The sequence below is a fragment of the Leptodactylus fuscus genome, unplaced genomic scaffold (assembly GCF_031893055.1).
Source record: "Leptodactylus fuscus isolate aLepFus1 unplaced genomic scaffold, aLepFus1.hap2 HAP2_SCAFFOLD_518, whole genome shotgun sequence".
Taxonomy (NCBI): Eukaryota; Metazoa; Chordata; class Amphibia; order Anura; family Leptodactylidae; genus Leptodactylus; species Leptodactylus fuscus.
The window spans coordinates 41,893-65,297 of NW_027440546.1; the positions used below are offsets into that span (position 1 = coordinate 41,893).

The window sequence follows — 23,405 nt, forward strand, 5'->3', positions numbered from 1 at the left end:
TGTATAACAGGACGCACAGCACTCCCCATGTACAGACGTATAACAGGACACGCAGCACTCCCCTATAGAGACGTATAACAGGACGCACAGCACTCCCCATGTACAGATGTATAACAGTACGCGCAGCGCCCCCTCTGTACAGATGTATAACAGTACGCGCAGCGCCCCCTCTGTACAGACGTATAACAGGACGCACAGCACTCCCCATGTACAGACGTATAACAGGACGCGCAGCACTCCCCATGTACAGACGTATAACAGGACACACAGCGCTCCCCCTATAGAGACGTATAACAGGACGCGCAGCACTCCCCATGTACAGACGTATAACAGGACACGCAGCGCCCCCTCTGTACAGATGTATAACAGGACGCACAGCGCTCCCCATGTACAGACGTATAACAGGACGTGCAGTGCCCCCTCTGTACAGACGTATAACAGGACACGCAGCACTCCCCATGTACAGACGTATAACAGGACACGCAGCACTCCCCATGTACAGACGTATAACAGGACACGCAGCACTCCCCATGTACAGACGTATAACAGGACGCACAGCACTCCCCATGTACAGACGTATAACAGGACACGCAGCACTCCCCTATAGAGACGTATAAAAGGACGCGCGGCGCTCCCCATGTACAGACGTATAACAGGACACGCAGCACTCCCCATGTACAGACGTATAACAGGACGCAGCACTCCCCATGTACAGACGTATAACAGGACGCGCAGCACTCCCCATGTACAGACGTATAACAGGACACGCAGCACTCCCCCTATAGAGACGTATAACAGGACGCACAGCACTCCCCATGTACAGATGTATAACAGGACACGCAGCGCCCCCTCTGTATAGACATGGTATATTATTAGGCATTTCGCACCGTCCCGCTGTAATAAATCTCGTGACGCTCCAGCTCTTCTGCAATAAATTATATTTTACACGGTGACGACAAACAGAAGCTGCCGATTGGTCACATGATCAGTTCTGGAAATGTCACCAAAAAGAAAAAAAGACCCAAAACTTATAAATACAAATGAGCCGGCCGGAGGACGCCCAATATGGCCGCCATCACCGCCCAGGAAAACCAGTTATCCACAGACCATATAAATAACTGAGGGAATTAAATCCAACCATTAAAGCACCAACAAAAGAAAAAGAAAAACCCTCAAATAATTTTCCACAAATCAGATAAAATGTAAATAGACCTTTATTATAGCAAATACAATCCTGAAAGTGAGTCGCAGCGGGTGGAGCCAACTCATACACTCATGGATAGAGGAAGCCCAGTATATGTGTATATATGTATCATTCAGGCTGGAATCCTAGCAGAAGATGAGAAATACCTGAGGTCATTGTGGCAAATGGATGTAGTCCCAAGTCCTCAACACAAACGGCAAGGACACCTCGACGCGTTTCGCCGTGCGACCGGCTTCCTCAGGTATTTCTCATCTTCTGCTAGGATTCCAGCCTGAATGATACATATATACACATATACTGGGCTTCCTCTATCCATGAGTGTACGAGTGATGCTACATTACTATACGAGTCTCTTACCTTTCGGAAGCTATCCAGGTTGTGATGTGATCTGATCGTTTCTTGCTATTCCGGCTCCGCTAATACCATTGCTCTTATTACTTCTTGCAATGGAATACAATGTGATTTAGGGTTTGTCTAGAGTTTTGCTTTCAGGGTTAAAACTAGTGTTTCTGGCCATTTATATTTGCGCCCTGATACTTAAGCCCTAGGCGTGATCTGTCATTTATATTTAGTCCGAAATCCCCCGTTCTCACTTTGGCTCCACCCTCTGCCCCGCTGCGACTCACTTTCAGGATTGTATTTGCTATAATAAAGGTCTATTTACATTTTATCTGATTTGTGGAAAATTATTTGAGGGTTTTTCTTTTTCTTTTGAAAGCACCATCAGCGCCCACACAGGACGTCACCCAGCTCCCCCTGATTCTCTGTAGGACCATTACTGTAGGATTAGGCAGATCCGGGTCTGGGAAAGCTGGGTGACCACCAATGTAGGAAGAGAAATATCCGCCGGCACCCAGCTTTCCCAGATACTGAACGGATTTACTCGTTTTTCTTAAAGGGGAAGTGTCCTTTAATGAGAATTATTTTGTCGTCATCTTCTCGGACTTCATTATTAGAAATATCATCCCATCATTGAGCAGTTCCTGGTTTAGTCGGCGACTAATCCGCAGTTCAGTAGGTGCACATCTGTTCTTGTGACTCCGCCTCTCCTGGTTTAGTCGGCGACTAATCCGCAGTTCAGTAGGTGCACATCTGTTCTTGTGACTCCGCCTCTCCTGGTTTAGTCGGCGACTAATCCGCAGTTCAGTAGGTGCACATCTGTTCTTGTGACTCCGCCTCTCCTGGTTTAGTCGGCGACTAATCCGCAGTTCAGTAGGTGTACATGTGTTCTTGTGACTCCGCCTCTCCTGGCTGTCCGGCCGATGCAGGAGGAGTGGGAGGTTCCTGATCTGTCTGCTCTGTGGGCGGCTCTTCCTCTGTTGGGGGCGGAGTTTCACCCACAGGTACCGCCCTCCACGTCAGAGGCCCCTCCGTTGCGATCTGCCCTCCCAGCGGAGCGATGGAGTTCACAAAGGTGGTGAGGTTGATGAAGTGGGCGACAGGGTGAGGGCCGGCAGCCTCCGGTGCTGCGGTGATTGCCAGCTCCGCTGGCCGGTTGTGGAGTACGGCGCTGCCGCTGACGGCATCGAAGGTCACAGTCAGGATGGAGCTGTCCAGCTGCAGCTGGCGGTCCGGAGCCGTCAAGTGTCCCACTGCCACCGGCTGCAAACTGGCAAACTGGGCGCCTGCCGTGGTGGTGATGGGAGTGACCGTGATGTTGGTTAAGCCGACGGTGCAGGAGGGGGCGGGGACATTGCCATCGCTGATCGTCACGACAACCTACAATACACCCATCACAGGAAAAACATTAGTGGAAGATTCGGGGGCCACAAAGTAACAACTGCTGCAAATCTGACAAAGCCCCGCCCATTTTATAACCTTGAGGAGTGAGCGCGCTCCTGCCCGGGCACCGGATGAGGTTTATACTCCAGTTCCATCCAGAGCAGCATTCACAACTCGTTGTCCTGCGTCTGCAACACTCAGGCGGGATTTGTAAATGCAGCTCTGGATGTGACTGGAGTAATAAAGGGGATGTAATGCAACTAGTGCAATCCATTAAGGAGGAACTCTGCATTCCTCTGTTACCCCTCCTGAAAAACAAAGGGCTCCCCAAGGGTCACAGATGTTTATAGAGCCGGAGGTCATTTACAAGGTATACGGCCAGAAGAAGCCCGGCGCCTATACAAGTGAATGGGAGCGGTGTGCAGGGCCAGGAGCCGTATACAGTGTGCAGAGCCAGGAGCCGTATATACAGTGTACAGAGCCAGGAGCCGTATACAGTGTACAGAGCCAGGAGCCGTATATAGTGTACAGAACCAGGAGCCGTATACAATGTACAGAGCCAGGAGCCGTATATACAGTGTACAGAGCCAGGAGCCGTATATACAGTGTACAGAGCCAGGAGCCATATACAGTGTACAGAGCCAGGAGCCATATACAGTGTACAGAGCCAGGAGCCGTATATAGTGTACAGAACCAGGAGCCGTATACAATGTACAGAGCCAGGAGCCGTATATACAGTGTACAGAGCCAGGAGCCATATACAGTGTACAGAGCCAGGAGCCATATACAGTGTACAGAGCCAGGAGCCGTATATAGTGTACAGAACCAGGAGCCGTATACAATGTACAGAGCCAGGAGCCGTATATACAGTGTACAGAGCCAGGAGCCGTATATACAGTGTACAGAGCCAGGAGCCGTATATACAGTGTACAGAGCCAGGAGCCGTATATACAGTGTACAGAGCCAGGAGCCGTATACAGTGTGCAGGGCCAGGAGCCGTATACAGTGTGCAGGGCCAGGAGCCGTATACAGTGTACAGAACCAGGAGCCATATATACAGTGTACAGAGCCAGGAGCCGTATACAGTGTACAGAGCCAGGAGCCGTATATACAGTGTACAGAGCCAGGAGCCGTATACAGTGTACAGAGCCAGGAGCCGTATATACAGTGTAAAGAGTCAGGAGCCGTATATACAGTGTACAGAGCCAGGAGCCGTATATAGTGTACAGGGCCATACAGTGTGCAGGGCCAGGAGCCGTATACAGTGTACAGAGCCAGGAGCCGTATACAGTGTACAGAACCAGGAGCCGTATACAGTGTACAGAGCCAGGAGCCGTATATAGTGTACAGAACCAGGAGCCGTATACAGTGTGCAGGGCCAGGAGCCGTATACAGTGTACAGAGCCAGGAGCCGTATATACAGTGTACAGAACCAGGAGCCGTATACAGTGTACAGAGCCAGGAGCCGTATACAATGTACAGAGCCAGGAGCCGTATATAGTGTACAGAACCAGGAGCCGTATACAGTGTGCAGGGTCAGGAGCCGTATACAGTGTACAGAGCCAGGAGCCGTATATACAGTGTACAGAACCAGGAGCCGTATACAGTGTACAGAGCCAGGAGCCGTATACAATGTACAGAGCCAGGAGCCGTATATAGTGTACAGAACCAGGAGCCGTATACAGTGTGCAGGGCCAGGAGCCGTATACAGTGTACAGAGCCAGGAGCCGTATATACAGTGTACAGAACCAGGAGCCGTATACAGTGTACAGAGCAAGGAGCCGTATACAGTGTACAGAGCAAGGAGCCGTATATACAGTGTACAGAGCCAGGAGCCGTATATACAGTGTACAGAGCCAGGAGCCGTATACAGTGTACAGAGCCAGGAGCCGTATATACAGTGTACAGAGCCAGGAGCCGTATATACAGTGTACAGAGCCAGGAGCCGTATATAGTGTACAGAACCAGGAGCCGTACAGTGTGCAGGGCCAGGAGCCGTATACAGTGTACAGAGCCAGGAGCCGTATACAGTGTACAGAGCCAGGAGCCGTATATAGTGTACAGAACCAGGAGCTGTATATACAGTGTATACAGCCAGGAGCCGTATACAATGTACAGAGCAAGGAGCCGTATACACAGTGTACAGAGCCAGGAGCCGTATATACAGTGTACAGAGCCAGGAGCCGTATACAATGTACAGAGCCAGGAGCTGTATATACAGTGTACAGAGCCAGGAGCCGTATATATAGTGTACAGAACCAGGAGCCGTGTACAATGTACAGGGCCAGGAGCCGTATATAGTGTACAGAGCCAGGAGCCGTATACAATGTAAAGAGCAAGGAGCCGTATACAGTGTACAGGGCCAGGAGCCGTATATAGTGTACAGAGCCAGGAGCCATATATACAGTGTACAGAGCCAGGAGCCGTATATACAGTGTACAGAACCAGGAGCCGTATACAATGTACAGAGCCAGGAGCCATATATACAGTGTACAGAGCCAGGAGCCGTATATAAAGTGTACAGAGCCAGGAGTCGTATATACAGTGTACAGAACCAGGAGCCGTATATACAGTGTACAGAGCCAGGAGCCGTATATACAGTGTACAGAGCCAGGAGCCGTATATACAGTGTACAGAGCCAGGAGCCGTATATACAGTGTACAGAACCAGGAGCCGTATACACAGTGTACAGAGCCAGGAGCCGTGTATACAATGTACAGAGCCAGGAGCCATATATACAGTGTACAGAACCAGGAGCCGTATACAATGTACAGAGCAAGGAGCCGTATACACAGTGTAGAGAGCCAGGAGCCGTATACAATGTACAGAGCCAGGAGCCGTATATACAGTGTACAGAGCAAGGAGCCGTATACAATGTACAGAGCCAGGAGCCGTATATACAGTGTACAGAGCCAGGAGCCGTATATACAGTGTACAGAACCAGGAGCCGTATACACAGTGTACAGAGCCAGGAGCCGTGTATACAATGTACAGAGCCAGGAGCCATATATACAGTGTACAGAACCAGGAGCCGTATACAATGTACAGAGCAAGGAGCCGTATACACAGTGTAGAGAGCCAGGAGCCGTATACAATGTACAGAGCCAGGAGCCGTATATACAGTGTACAGAGCCAGGCGCCGTATATACAGTGTACAGAGCCAGGAGCCGTACACAATGTAAAGAGCAAGGAGCCGTATATACAGTGTACAGAGCCAGGAGCCGTATATACAGTGTACAGAACCAGGAGCCGTATATACAGTGTACAGAGCCAGGAGCCGTATACAATGTACAGAGCAAGGAGCCGTATATACAGTGTACAGAGCCAGGAGCCGTATATACAGTGTACAGAACCAGGAGCCATATACAGTGTACAGAGCCAGGAGCCGTATATACAGTGTACAGAGCCAGGAGCCGTATATACAGTGTACAGAGCCAGGAGCCGTATATACAGTGTACAGAACCAGGAGCCGTATATACAGTGTACAGAGCCAGGAGCCGTATATACAGTGTACAGAGCCAGGAGCCGTATATACAGTGTACAGAACCAGGAGCCGTATACACAGTGTACAGAGCCAGGAGCCGTGTATACAATGTACAGAGCCAGGAGCCGTATATACAGTGTACAGAGCCAGGAGCCGTATACAATGTACAGAGCAAGGAGCCGTATATACAGTGTACAGAGCCAGGAGCCGTATATACAGTGTACAGAACCAGGAGCCGTATATACAGTGTACAGAGCCAGGAGCCGTATACAATGTACAGAGCAAGGAGCCGTATATACAGTGTACAGAGCCAGGAGCCGTATATACAGTGTACAGAACCAGGAGCCATATACAGTGTACAGAGCCAGGAGCCGTATATACAGTGTACAGAGCCAGGAGCCGTATATACAGTGTACAGAGCCAGGAGCCGTATATACAGTGTACAGAACCAGGAGCCGTATATACAGTGTACAGAGCCAGGAGCCGTATATACAGTGTACAGAGCCAGGAGCCGTATATACAGTGTACAGAGCCAGGAGCCGTATATACAGTGTACAGAACCAGGAGCCGTATATACAGTGTACAGAGCCAGGAGCCGTATATACAGTGTACAGAGCCAGGAGCCGTATATACAGTGTACAGAGCCAGGAGCCGTATATACAGTGTACAGAACCAGGAGCCGTATATACAGTGTACAGAACCAGGAGCCGTATATACAGTGTACAGAGCCAGGAGCCGTATATACAGTGTACAGAGCCAGGAGCCGTATATACAGTGTACAGAACCAGGAGCCGTATACACAGTGTACAGAGCCAGGAGCCGTGTATACAATGTACAGAGCCAGGAGCCGTATATACAGTGTACAGAACCAGGAGCCGTATACAATGTACAGAGCAAGGAGCCGTATACACAGTGTACAGAGCCAGGAGCCGTATACAATGTAGAGAGCCAGGAGCCGTATATACATGGTACAGAGCAAGGAGCCGTATACAATGTACAGAGCCAGGAGCCATATATACAGTGTACAGAGCCAGGAGCCGTATACAGTGTACAGAGCCGTATATACAGTGTACAGAGCCAGGCGCCGTATATACAGTGTACAGAGCCAGGAGCCGTATATACAGTGTACAGAGCCAGGAGCTGTATACAGTGTACAGAGCCGTATATACAGTGTACAGAGCCAGGCACCGTATATACAGTGTACAGAGCCAGGAGCCGTATATACAGTGTACAGAGCCAGGAGCCGTATATACAGTGTACAGAGCCAGGAGCCGTATACAGTGTACAGAGCCGTATATACAGTGTACAGAGCCAGAAGCCGTATATACAGTGTACAGAGCCGTATATACAGTGTACAGAGCCAGGAGCCGTATATACAGTGTACAGAGCCAGGAGCCGTATACAGTGTACAGAGCCAGGAGCCGTATATACAGTGTACAGAGCCAGGAGCCGTATATACAGTGTACAGAGCCAGGAGCCGTATATAGTGTACAGAACCAGGAGCCGTATATACAGTGTACAGAGCCAGGAGCCATATATACAGTGTACAGAGACAGGAGCCGTATATACAGTGTACAGAACCAGGAGCCGTATATACAGTGTACAGAGCCAGGAGCCGTATATACAGTGTACAGAGCCAGGAGCCGTATACAATGTACAGAGCAAGGAGCCGTATACACAGTGTACAGAGCCAGGAGCCGTGTATACAATGTACAGAGCCAGGAGCCGTATATACAGTGTACAGAGCCAGGAGCCGTATATACAGTGTACAGAGCCAGGAGCCGTATATACAGTGTGCAGGGCCAGGAGCCGTATACAGTGTGCAGGGCCAGGAGCCGTATATACAGTGTACAGAACCAGGAGCCGTATACAATGTACAGAGCAAGGAGCCGTATACACAGTGTACAGAGCCAGGAGCCGTATACAATGTACAGAGCCAGGAACCGTATATACAGTGTACAGAGCAAGGAGCCGTATACAATGTACAGAGCAAGGAGCCGTATATACAGTGTACAGAGCCAGGAGCCGTATACAGTGTACAGAGCCAGGAGCCGTATACAGTTTACAGAGACAGGAGCCGTATATACAGTGTACAGAGCCAGGAGCCGTATATACAGTGTACAGAGCCAGGAGCTGTATATACAGTGTACAGAGCACAGGATACTGACCTGCAGATCTGCTCCTCATCACTGGAATAGCCTACTCTGTGGCACTTTGGGGTGTGTCCCTATTACAGGCTGGACAATGACTATGTAGCTGCATACTGGTAACGTCCAGGTGTCACTTATTCATTTCCAGGAGGAACAACAGAGGGAGAGCACAAGACGTGCTGCAGAAGTAGTGAGGCACTGGAGACTAATGTGAACACGTACATACAGGACCCCCCTGTGCCCCCCGGCTGTCACTGACCTGTTGCAGGGTCTCCACAGCCGATCCGTCTTCCTCTCCGGTGCCGCCGCTGAATTCCACCTCCTTACTGCTATACGCTGCAAACTCTGTGTCCTCGTGTCCCGGCTCCTCCACCCCGCCGCCATCTTTGTCCTGCTCCGTGTGAGCGGCCACCAGTCGCAGCGGTTTACTCCGGGTCAATTCCTCGTCCTCTTCATCCAGCACTGGCTGTGAGGAGACAAAGCCGTCCAGATTACAGGGGAACCCCGCACACCACCCCTCCCCCGCCTCACTGTCTGTTACCCTGCCCCCTGGTGGTAAATGCAAGCTACCAGAGAGGTCATCATTTACCACCAGGGGGCGCCTGGTGGGGGCGGCAGGGTAACTATCAGAGTATGTGCCCCTCTCGGGGGGGGGGGGAGTTTATCGAGAACACAATTTTAGCAGTGAATTTTGAGCAGAGAATATTGGATTTCCTAGGTTTTTAAAGGGGACATTTAAAGGAGAAGTCCAGTCAGTGACCTTCTGATCTGCAGATACAAGAACCCTGCGGTGACGTCTGAGCTCGGACCTCGCGCTACGTTACATCAGATCGACCCAAGAGCAGAGCCAGCAGAAGATCCTCTGACTGAAGTTCCCCTTTAAGGTCTGGTTTTATAGGATTAGTGAAGACGCGCCCCCATTATAAGACGTCTCTCCCTATAGGAGTCTCCTCCAAGACAAGCAAAAGGCTGGAAACGAGAAAGATGGAAAGAGCAAAAACATCAGAAGAGTAAAGTGGCAACAGAGGGGGACACCCGAATAGTGAAGTGAATGGAGGGCCCGGGGTCTGCTGTACAGAGGGTCTCTCACTCTGGAGGACCCGACCTGACCGACATGGACAACCCACTGATCTGAATGGAAACGTGTAATACTTCATATCACCTGTGGGGGCGCTGCAGGGAAATTACACCTATTGTCAGGATCTCCCCACAGAGAATGGGTGGGGGGTCTCAGGAGAGGGACAACGGCCAGAACAACTTATATTCGTCTGACATGAGGGGACATTGGCCAGCGGCGGACCAGATAATGGCCGGAGAAGATCCCAAAACCAGCAGGAACAGAGAGGAGTCCGTGTACGCGGGGTGCCCGATACTGCGCTAGCCAGGGGGGTACACAGAGGCGGCCATAGGACCCCAATACTGAGAGGACCCCGATACTGCACCTCAGCCAGGGGGTACACAGAGGCGGCCATAGGACCCCGATACTGAGAGGACCCCGATACTGCACCTCAGCCAGGGGGTACACAGAGGCGGCCATAGGACCCCAATACTGGGAGGACCCCTATACTGGGAGGACCCCGATACTAAGAGGACCCCGATACTGCGCCTCAGCCAGGGGGTACACAGAGGCGGCCATAGGACCCCGATACTGAGAGGACCCCGATACTGCATCTCAGCCAGGGGGTACACAGAGGCGGCCATAGGACCCCGATACTAAGAGGACCCCGATACTGCGCCTCAGCCAGGGGGTACACAGAGGCGCCCATAGGACCCCGATACTGAGAGGACCCCGATACTGAGAGGACCCCGATACTGAGAGGACCCCGATACTGCGCCTCAGCCAGGGGGGTACACAGAGGCGGCCATAGGACCCCAATAGTGAGAGGACCCCAATACTGCACCTCAGCCAGGGGGTACACAGAGGCGGCCATAGGACCCCAATACTGAGAGGACCCCAATACTGCACCTCAGCCAGGGGGTACACAGAGGCGCCCATAGGACCCCGATACTGAGAGGACCCCGATACTGCACCTCAGCCAGGGGGTACACAGAGGCGCCCATAGGACCCCGATACTGAGAGGACCCCGATACTGCACCTCAGCCAGGGGGTACACAGAGGCGGCCATAGGACCCCGATACTGAGAGGACCCCGATACTGCACCTCAGCCAGGGGGTACACAGAGGCGGCCATAGGACCCCAATACTGAGAGGACCCCGATACTGCGCCTCAGCCAGGGGGTACACAGAGGCGCCCATAGGACCCCGATACTGAGAGGACCCCGATACTGCGCCTCAGCCAGGGGGGTACACAGAGGCGGCCATAGGACCCCAATAGTGAGAGGACCCCAATACTGAGAGGACCCTAAACTGCGCCTCAGCCAGGGGGGTACACAGAGGCGGCCATAGGACCCCAATAGTGAGAGGACCCCGATACTGCACCTCAGCCAGGGGGTACACAGAGGCGCCCATAGGACCCCGATACTGAGAGGACCCCGATACTGAGAGGACCCCGATACTGCGCCTCAGCCAGGGGGGTACACAGAGGCGGCCATAGGACCCCAATAGTGAGAGGACCCCCAATACTGCGCCTCAGCTAGGGGGTACACAGAGGCGCCCATAGGACCCCGATACTGAGAGGACCCCGATACTAAGAGGACCCCGATACTGCGCCTCAGCCAGGGGGGTACACAGAGGCGGCCATAGGACCCCAATAGTGAGAGGACCCCAATACTGCACCTCAGCCAGGGGGTACACAGAGGCGGCCATAGGACCCCAATACTGAGAGGACCCCGATACTGCACCTCAGCCAGGGGGGTACACAGAGGCGGCCATAGGACCCCAATACTGAGAGGACCCCAATACTGAGAGGACCCCAATACTGCACCTCAGCCAGGGGGTACACAGAGGCGGCCATAGGACCCCAATACTGAGAGGACCCCGATACTGCACCTCAGCCAGGGGGGTACACAGAGGCGGCCATAGGACCCCAATACTGAGAGGACCCCAATACTGAGAGGACCCCAATACTGCACCTCAGCCAGGGGGTACACAGAGGCGGCCATAGGACCCCAATACTGAGAGGACCCCGATACTGCGCCTCAGCCAGGGGGGTACACAGAGGCGGCCATAGGACCCCAATACTGAGAGGACCCCGATACTGAGAGGACCCCGATACTGCGCCTCAGCCAGGGGGGTACACAGAGGCGGCCATAGGACCCCGATACTGAGAGGACCCCTATACTGCATCTCAGCCAGGGGGTACACAGAGGCGGCCATAGGACCCCGATACTAAGAGGACCCCGATACTGCGCCTCAGCCAGGGGGTACACAGAGGCGGCCATAGGACCCCAATACTGAGAGGACCCCAATACTAAGAGGACCCCGATACTGCGCCTCAGCCAGGGGGTACACAGAGGCGGCCATAGGACCCCAATACTGAGAGGACCCCGATACTGCACCTCAGCCAGGGGGTACACAGAGGCGGCCATAGGACCCCAATACTGAGAGGACCCCAATACTGAGAGGACCCCGATACTGCGCCTCAGCCAGGGGGTACACAGAGGCGGCCATAGGACCCCAATACTAAGAGGACCCCTATACTGCATCTCAGCCAGGGGGTACACAGAGGGCCCCAGTGCCGGTTTGCACCGAGCCCTTTTATTTGGTGGTAAGGACGCCCCCTGCAGGGCATCTAGTAATGAGGTAGAGACGACGCTTCAGACCCCATGAGAGCGGGCAGTATGACGGACACCTATAGGACCTGCCTGAGCTATGGCCCCGGGCTCAGACCCAGCAGTGTGTACAGGACCAGAACCCTAAATACACGACTAACACTCTGACAACTCCAAGGGGGAGAGAAAGGGGCAAAACCCAAGAGCAGAACGGCCTCCATTTTGGTCTTTGCCATTGTCCCCCCCCCCCCCCCCAGATCACTCAGTGATGGGCTAATGTAGAGGACGTACTAATAGACCATCAGGGGGGTGGCCCAACGGGGCCCTTCTAATACAAAGCCTCTAATGGGGTTTGTGGTGTTTACTATGGACGACCGATCGGTATCTGACACCTCGGACCCACCACAGATCAGCAGGGTGAACAGCGCCATATACTGGATAGTGGTTGTACTAGGTATTGCAGCTCAGCCCAATTCGCTTGAATGAGACTGAGCTGCTGTTGTACCATGTGACCCCTCTTGTACCCCCACCAATAGACTCATCTCTAATATCCTGGAGCCGGCCCATGACCTCACTATGACAGAGCCTTCTGATTGGTTAGTCGCCCCCGCCACCCCCGTACAGGAGGTGTATTTGCCCCAGGTGGGCACAGAGCCTTGTACTGGTTACCTGAACGACTGAGGTTTCGTCAATGGCGGTCTGCTCGTGTAGATCGTCCAAATCTTGTATCCGCAAAGAAAGGACCTGATGTGGATTAGGGTCATCTTATTAGAGCGTTACATGGCAGGTCTAGTATAAGGAGCATTGGGGGGAGGGGGGGCTGGGGCCCCCTACACTGCACTAGAATGGCGGGGCCCGCTGCACACACAGCACAGTACATGGACCGCTCCATTCTAATGTGGGGGAGTCCAAGCTCAACGTCTGCCTGTAGCATGGAAGTGTAAGATAATTATCAGAAAGCGTTGAGTCTTGGAATGTTCTGGTTACAATGGCAGAGACTACGTATAAAGTTATATCACAATTCTATATCATCATCATCATCTTCATCATCATCACATACATTGGTCAGGGCTCCATCGTTCTGATCCAGACCCCAAAGCCTCTGCTTAGAGGACACAAATCTCTTCTGCCTTCAGTCACCACCAGGGGGAGCTCCGGAGCTGAGTGAATACAAATACACACAGGCGCCCTCTAGTGGTGACGGCAGACACAAGGGTCAGTGTTACCTCTATGCAGGGGGTTTGGAGCAATGTGTCAGAAGTCACATGAAGCTGCACTGCTATACAAAACATATGAAAAATCCTAAAACACTGGACGTTCACCTTAAAGGGGTTTTCCAGATTAATCGGGTAATAAGTCATGACTAGTAAGTCAGTGGGGGGTCTGACACCTAGGACCCCACTGATCAGAGGTTAGAAGAGACCGCAGCGTCACACACACTGTAGTGGCTGCACTGGGTACTGCGGCTTAGCCCCATGAAATCGAGTGTAACAATAACCAGTATACACTGGTCAATACGTTGCGAGATTATCAATGCGCCTGCTTTGCCCTTGTTTCCCGCAGCATGCGGAGGGTTAAGCAGAGATGTGCAGCAGTAGTAATATGGCCGCTGCAGGTCCCCTGTGGACTCCCGGACCATACTATCACTATATGAGCAGGGCGGTGGCGACCTACCTCGGGGTGCTTGCGCCTCAGGTGGCGGCTCATGGACGCGCGGGTGGACACTTTGGTTCCGCAGAGATGGCAGCTCTGAGCCTCCACCTTGTCATGGGTCAGCTGGATGTGTTTCTGCAGCATGTACTCCGTCACGTACTTCTTATCACACACCATGCACGTCCACTTCTTCCCCACTACAGCGGAGACACAGCAGAGCCGGACATGTTATACAGACATACAGTGTATAGGGGGCGCTCTGAGCACTACTATGGCCCTGCTCATATGGGGATGGGGGTCTATGTAGACTTGGGCTAAGCCAATGGACAGACCGGGGGCCATTCCCAGTGCGGTCGGGTCCTCACCCCTGTCCCACGTCCCTTTCCTTTGGTTACTCATTGACCTCAGCAGTCACATGACCACTAGAGCCAATCATCAGTCTAAGGACAAGACGCGGGGCGTCACTGGCGGCAGAGGAGCGGACCGCGCTGGGGGCCCCGGGGACAGGGCTGTTTGCTTTGTTTCCGACCCCAGAGGAGACAACCCGACCCCAAGACCCCAGAGGAGATACCCTGACCCCAGAGGAGGCACCAACACCCCAACCCCAGAGAAGACACCCTGACCCCAGAGGAGGCACCCTGACCCCAAGACCCCAGAGGAGACACCCCAACCCCAGAGGAGGCACCCTGACCCCAAGACCCCAGAGGAGACACCCCGACCCCAGAGGAGGCACCCTGACCCCAAGACCCCAGAGGAGACACCCCGACCCCAGAGGAGGCACCCGAGGTGTGAATATGCTCATATATCAGGTGCAAACTTGGAGGGATTATCAAGACCGGCCAGGAAAGCAACCCCAAAGAGACCTAAGTGCGCCCGGACAGCGGGAACAAGGAGAGAACACTGATCCTATATAACAACATTACCTATACACTGACCCTATATAATAACATTACCTATACACTGACCCTATATAATAACATTACCTATACACTGACCCTATATAACAACATTACCTATACACTGAGCCTATATAACAACATTACCTATACACTGACCCTATATAATAACATTACCTATACACTGACCCTATATAATAACATTACCTATACACTGACCCTATATAATAACATTACCTATACACTGACCCTATATAATAACATTACCTATACACTAACCCTATATAATAACATTACCTATACACTGACCCTATATAATAACATTACCTATACACTGACCCTATATAATAACATTACCTATACACTGATCCTATATAATAACAATACCTATACACTGACCCTATATAATAACATTACCTATACACTGACCCTATATAACAACATTACCTATACACTGACCCTATATAATAATAACATTACCTATACACTGACCCTATATAATAAAATTACCTATACACTGAGCCAATATAATAACATTACCTATACACTTACCTTATATAATAACATTACCTATACACTGACCCTATATAACAATACCTATACACTGACCCTATATAATAACATTACCTATACACTGAGCCTATATAATAACATTACCTATACACTGATCCTATATAATAACAATACCTATACACTGACCCTATATAATAACATTACCTATACACTGACCCTATATAACAACAATACCTATACAATGACCCTATATAATAATAACATTACCTATACACTGACCCTATATAATAAAATTACCTATACACTGAGCCAATATAATAACATTACCTATACACTGACCTTATATAATAACATTACCTATACACTGACCCTATATAAAAACATTACCTATACACTGATCCTATATAATAACATTACCTATACACTGACCCTATATAACAACATTACCTATACACTGAGCCTATATAATAATACCTATACACTGACCCTATATAATAACATTACCTATACACTGACCCTATATAATAACATTACCTATACACTGACCTATATAATAATACCTATACACTGACCCTATATAATAACATTACCTATACACTGACCCTATATAATAACATTACCTATACACTGACCCTATATAACAACAATACCTATACACTGACCCTATATAATAACATTACCTATACACTGACCCTATATAATAACATTACCTATACACTGACCCTATATAATAACAACATTACCTATACACTGACCCTATATAATAACATTACCTATACACTGAGCCTATATAATAACATTACCTATACACTGATCCTATATAATAACATTACCTATACACTGATCCTATATAACAACATTACCTATACACTGACCCTATATAATAATAACATTACCTATACACTGACCCTATATAATAATAACATTACCTATACACTGACCCTATATAATAACATTACCTATACACTGACCCTATATAATAACATTACCTATACACTGACCCTATATAACAACATTACCTATACACTGAGCCTATATAATAACATTACCTATACACTGACCCTATATAATAACATTACCTATACACTGACCCTATATAACAACAATACCTATACACTGACCCTATATAATAACATTACCTATACACTGAGCCTATATAATAACATTACCTATACACTGATCCTATATAATAACATTACCTATACACTGAGCCTATATAATAACATTACCTATACACTGATCCTATATAATAACAATACCTATACACTGACCCTATATAATAACATTACCTATACACTGACCCTATATAATAATAACATTACCTATACACTGACCCTATATAATAACATTACCTATACACTGAGCCAATATAATAACATTACCTATACACTGACCTTATATAATAACATTACCTATACACTGACCCTATATAACAACAATACCTATACACTGACCCTATATAATAATAACATTACCTATACACTGAGCCTATATAATAACATTACCTATACACTGAGCCTATATAATAACATTACCTATACACTGATCCTATATAATAACATTACCTATACACTGAGCCTATATAATAACATTACCTATACACTGATCCTATATAATAACAATACCTATACACTGACCCTATATAATAATAACATTACCTATACACTGAGCCTATATAATAACATTACCTATACACTGAGCCTATATAATAACATTACCTATACACTGATCCTATATAATAACATTACCTATACACTGAGCCTATATAATAACATTACCTATACACTGAGCCTATATAATAACATTACCTATACACTGACCCTATATAATAATAACATTACCTATACACTGACCCTATATAATAACATTACCTATACACTGACCCTATATAATAATAACATTACCTATACACTGACCCTATATAATAACATTACCTATACACTGACCCTATATAACAACAATACCTATACAATGACCCTATATAATAATAACATTACCTATACACTGACCCTATATAATAAAATTACCTATACACTGAGCCAATATAATAACATTACCTATACACTTACCTTATATAATAACATTACCTATACACTGACCCTATATAACAATACCTATACACTGACCCTATATAATAACATTACCTATACACTGAGCCTATATAATAACATTACCTATACACTGACCCTATATAATAACATTACCTATACACTGAGCCTATATAACAACAATACCTATACACTGACCCTATATAATAACATTACCTATACACTGTCCTATATAATAACATTCCCTATACACTGACCCTATATAATAACATTACCTATACACTGAGCCTATATAACAACATTACCTATACACTGAGCCTATATAATAATACCTATACACTGACCCTATATAATAACATTACCTATACACTGACCCTATATAATAACATTACCTATACACTGACCCTATATAATAATACCTATACACTGACCCTATATAATAACATTACCTATACACTGACCCTATATAATAACATTACCTATACACTGACCCTATATAACAACAATACCTATACACTGATCCTATATAATAATAACATTACCTATACACTGACCCTATATAATAATAACATTACCTATACACTGACCCTATATAATAACATTACCTATACACTGACCCTATATAACAACAATACCTATACAATGACCCTATATAATAATAACATTACCTATACACTGACCCTATATAACAACAATACCTATACACTGACCCTATATAATAATAACATTACCTATACACTGACCCTATATAATAATAACATTACCTATACACTGACCCTATATAATAACATTACCTATACACTGACCCTATATAATAACATTACCTATACACTGACCCTATATAACAACATTACCTATACACTGAGCCTATATAATAACATTACCTATACACTGACCCTATATAATAACATTACCTATACACTGACCCTATATAACAACAATACCTATACACTGACCCTATATAATAACATTACCTATACACTGACCCTATATAATAACATTACCTATACACTGAGCCTATATAATAACATTACCTATACACTGATCCTATATAATAACAATACCTATACACTGACCCTATATAATAACATTACCTATACACTGACCCTATATAATAATAACATTACCTATACACTGACCCTATATAATAACATTACCTATACACTGAGCCAATATAATAACATTACCTATACACTGACCTTATATAATAACATTACCTATACACTGACCCTATATAACAACAATACCTATACACTGACCCTATATAATAATAACATTACCTATACACTGAGCCTATATAATAACATTACCTATACACTGAGCCTATATAATAACATTACCTATACACTGATCCTATATAATAACATTACCTATACACTGAGCCTATATAATAACATTACCTATACACTGACCCTATATAATAACATTACCTATACACTGATCCTATATAATAACAATACCTATACACTGACCCTATATAATAACATTACCTATACACTGACCCTATATAATAATAACATTACCTATACACTGACCCTATATAATAACATTACCTATACACTGACCCTATATAACAACAATACCTATACAATGACCCTATATAATAATAACATTACCTATACACTGACCCTATATAATAAAATTACCTATACACTGAGCCAATATAATAACATTACCTATACACTTACCTTATATAATAACATTACCTATACACTGACCCTATATAACAATACCTATACACTGACCCTATATAATAACATTACCTATACACTGAGCCTATATAATAACATTACCTATACACTGAGCCTATATAATAACATTACCTATACACTGACCCTATATAATAACATTACCTATACACTGACCCCATATAATAACATTACCTATACACTGAGCCTATATAATAACATTACCTATACACTGACCCTATATAATAACATTACCTATACACTGAGCCTATATAACAATACCTATACACTGACCCTATATAATAACATTACCTATACACTGTCCTATATAATAACATTCCCTATACACTGACCCTATATAATAACATTCCCTATACACTGACCCTATATAATAACATTACCTATACACTGACCCTATATAATAACATTACCTATACACTGACCCTATATAATAACATTACCTATACACTGACCCTATATAATAACATTACCTATACACTGACCCTATATAATAACATTACCTATACACTGACCCTATATAATAACATTACCTATACACTGACCCTATATAATAACATTACCTATACACTGACCCTATATAATAACATTACCTATACACTGACCCTATATAATAACATTCCCTATACACTGACCCTATAGGACACCTTGCACCTACTCACCAGTATGGACCAGTTTATGGGTCTCCATTGTGTTCTTTTCACTGAATGTTTTCCCACATAACTCGCACATGAAATCCTTAATACCTGAGAGAAGAAGCCACAAAAGGTTCAGAATACAGAACTGTACACATGGGGTATATACAGAGACATCATATACACACACAACAGGATGACAGACAGACAGCACAGTGACTATATACACAGTATCCAGATTGTATGGTGTATAGTGTAGATGTTATATACATTATACACCCATATACATTATACACCCATATACATTATACACCCATATATACCATACACCCATATACATTATACACCCAAATATACACTCCCTGGCCACTTTATTAGGTACACCATGCTAGTAACGGGTTGGACCCCCTTTTGCCTTCAGAACTGCCTCAATTCTTGGTGGCATAGATACAACAAGGTGCTGGAAGCATTCCTCAGAGATTTTGCTCCATATTGACATGATGGCGGCATCACACAGTTGCAGTCGCAGATTTGTCGGCTGCACATCCATGATGCGAATCTCCCGTTCCACCACATCCCAAAGATGCTCCTCTATTGGATTGAGATCTGGTGACTGTGGAGGCCATTGGAGTACAGTGAACTCATTGTCATGTTCAAGAAACCAGTCTGAGATGATTCCAGCTTTATGACATGGCATTGCATTATCCTGCTGAAAGGAGCCATCAGATGTTGGGCACATTGTGGTCAGAAAGGGATGGACATGGTCAGCAACAATACTCAGGTAGGCTTTGGCGTTGCAACGATGCTCAATTGGTACCAAGGGGCCCAAAGAGTGCCAAGAAAATATTCCCCACACCATGACACCACCACCACCAGCCTGAACCGTTACCGATACAAGGCAGGATGGATCCATGCTTTCATGTTGTTGACGCCAAATTCTGACCCTACCATCCGAATGTCTCAGCAGAAATCGAGACTCATCAGACCAGGCAACGTTTTTCCAATCTTCAATTGTCCAATTTCGATGAGCTTGTGCAAATTGTAGTCTCAGTTTCCTGTTCTTAGCTGAAAGGAGTGGCCCCCGGTGTGGTCTTCTGCTGCTGTAGCCCATCTGTAGCCTCAAAGTTGGACGTCCTGTGCGGCGTTCAGAGATGCTCTTCTGGCTACCTTGGTTGTAACGGGTGGCTATTTGAGTCACTGTTGCCTTTCTATCAGCTGGAACCAGTCTGGCCATTCTCCTCTGACCTCTGGCATCAACAACGCATTTCCGCCCCCCACAGAACTGCCGCTCACTGGATGTTTTTTCTTTTTCGGACCATTCTCTGTAAACCCTAGAGATGGTTGTGCGTGAAAATCCCAGTAGATCAGCAGTTTCTGAAATACTCAGACCAGCCCTTCTGGCACCAACAACCATGCCACGTTCAAAGGCACTCAAATCACCTTTCTTCCCCCCCATACTGATGCTCGGTTTGAACTGCAGGAGATTGTCTTGACCATGTCTACATGCCGAAATGCACTGAGTTGCCGCCATGTGATTGGCTGATTAGAAATTAAGTGTTAATGAGCAGTTGGACAGGTGTACCTAATAAAGTGGCCGGTGAGTGTATATGGACTATCAAACGCCCCACCCAAAAGACCCCACAGACTGTTATACCCCAAATGTTGGGGTATTTGGCTTGGCAGATGGCTGGTGCTTGGTTGGGGGGTATTAGTTTTTCTCGGGGGTCTGTGGCTTAGCCAGGCTTGGTGGTGGTAAGAGCTGCTGCCCTGTATGTTTGCCTGGAAAGCTAGCGCCCTCTTCTGTATGGTGAGCCATAGGGGGAGTCTGCCTAGCTCTGCCCTGCAGGCTATGTTGGTGGTGTTGCGATGGACATGTAGCAGGTATTTGCAGAACTCCAGGTGGAAGTTCTCTGTTGGGCTGGAATCCCACCTTGACTGGTCTGGGTAGGTGGCTGGGCCCCAAACCTCACTGCCATAGAGAAGGATCGGGGTGATGACTGCGTCAAATATCTTCATCCAGACCCTCACCGGTGGTTTGAGGTGGTACAGTTGTCTTCTGATGGCGTAGAAGGTTCTGCAGGCTTTTGCTTTCAGGGTTTCTATTGCTGCTTTGAAGCTTCCTGATTGGCTGAGCTCCAGCCCCAGGTCGGTGTAGCTGTTGGTTTTCTCCAGTGTGGAGCCGTTCAGTGTGAATTGTGGGGTGGTGGAGGCTTTATTGTGGCCCTTCTTCTGGAATACCATGACTTTGGTCTTCTTCTGGTTGATGGGTAGGGCCCATGTGGTGCTGAATTTTTCCAGCACTGACAGGCTTTCTTGGAGGTCTTTCTCGGTGGGGGCCAGGAGTAGGAGGTCATCGGCGTATAGCAGGAACTTCACCTCCCGGTCGTTCAGGGTGAGGCCTGGGGTTGGTGAGGCCTCCAGGGCTGTAGCCAGTTCATTGATATAGATGTTGAAGAGCGTTGGGCTCAGGCTACAGCCTTGTCTGACCCCTCGGGCCTGTTGGAAGTATGCTGTCCTTTTCCCATTCACCTTCACACTGCACTGGTTTCCGGTGTAGGAGCTCTTGATGACGTCGTACGTTCTTCCTCCTATTCCATTCTCTAGGAGTTTTAGAAGTAGGCCTGGGTGCCATACTGAATCAAACGCCTTCTTAAAGTCCACGAAGCAGGTGAATATCTTGCCTCTTCTGGTGTTGTGGACGTGCGTCTTGATGAGGCTGTGCAGGGTGTAGATATGGTCTGTGGTGCGGTGGTTTGGCATGAACCCTGCTTGGCTCTTGCTGAGGACCCCGTGTTGTGTGAGGAAGGTGAGGATTCTGTTATTGATGATGCTGTTGAACAGTTTCCCCAGCTATGTGCTGCTGACGCAGATCCCTCTGTAGTTGTTGGGGTCATATTGGTCCCCATTCTTGTAGATGGGGGTTATGAGGCCTTTGTTCCAGTCTTCGGGGAAGTGTCCAGCATTGAGCACGAGGGTGAATAGCTTTGCCAGTGCCGCGTGTATTGCTGGAGGGCTGTATTTGATCATCTCTGGTAGGATGCCGTCAGGGCCACTGGCCTTTTTGCCTTTCAGCAGGACAATTCTTTCCTGTATATCTTTTATGGTGATTGGCGAGTCCAGAGGGTTCTGGAAGTCTTTGATGACTTTCTCCATGTCCCTCAGTTTGGTGATTATCTGTTGCTGTTCTGGAGTTAGTTCTTCTTACACCCATATATATATATATATCATACACCTGTATATATTAGACACCCAGATATATCATACACCCAGATATATCATACACACATATAGTATATGCACATGACAGGACGATAGACACACAGTACATAGACTATAGACAGTACACAGACTATATAAGGACTGTATACGCACCGCTCGCCTCACCTGTGTGCCGCTTGTAATGCTTCAGCATGTTCACCTTCTGTGCGAACTTGCGGTGACACTCCGCGCACTCGTACTCCTTGATCCCCTTGTGCAGCTTCATGTGATGGCGCAGAGCGTGCTTGGTCTTCATACCTGAGGAGAGAAGGGCGAGGACTAGAGAGGAGAACCTATATACAGGGGGTGGCCATGAAGGACCTTTATATACGCTGCTCCTGCCATGTTTACATACATCACATATACTGGTATACACTATACTAGCCAGGTAGGTTGATGTATATGGGGACTGACCCTATGGCAGGGTACTGTATACACCACATACATCCATATACACTATATATG

General features: G+C 47.3%; 1 protein-coding gene across 3 annotated transcripts; it reads right to left on the reverse strand.

Moving 5' to 3' along the window:
* Positions 1 to 2,140: 2,140 nt before the first annotated feature.
* On the reverse strand, positions 2,141 to 23,194 carry LOC142188573 (PR domain zinc finger protein 15-like). Of its 3 annotated transcripts, none has more exons than XM_075261862.1 (6): positions 23,067 to 23,194; positions 19,710 to 19,793; positions 13,906 to 14,081; positions 12,901 to 12,975; positions 8,820 to 9,026; positions 2,141 to 2,923 (listed from the first exon to the last, which is right to left on the reverse strand). In XM_075261862.1, the coding sequence occupies exons 1-6, from the start codon at positions 23,164 to 23,166 to the stop codon at positions 2,414 to 2,416; spliced, it is 1,152 nt and encodes a 383-aa protein (XP_075117963.1). In that variant the 5' UTR covers positions 23,167 to 23,194; the 3' UTR covers positions 2,141 to 2,413. The 3 variants fall into 3 exon arrangements, with proteins under 3 accessions (XP_075117963.1, XP_075117962.1, XP_075117966.1); XM_075261861.1 differs by having other exon boundaries at positions 23,055 to 23,194; XM_075261865.1 differs by lacking the exon at positions 12,901 to 12,975 and having other exon boundaries at positions 23,055 to 23,194.
* Positions 23,195 to 23,405: the final 211 nt, after the last annotated feature.

Excerpts from the sequence above, each read along its gene's own strand:
- LOC142188573 (XM_075261861.1), bottom strand. The coding sequence starts at position 23,166 with ATGAAGCTGCACAAGGGGATCAAGGAGTACGAGTGCGCGGAGTGTCAC. Across the intron at positions 14,082-19,709 it reads CCATAAACTGGTCCATACTG|TGGGGAAGAAGTGGACGTGC; the intron begins GTGAGTAGGTGC and ends TCTCCGCTGTAG. Across the intron at positions 9,027-12,900 it reads ACGAAACCTCAGTCGTTCAG|CCAGTGCTGGATGAAGAGGA; the intron begins GTAACCAGTACA and ends GTCTCCTCACAG.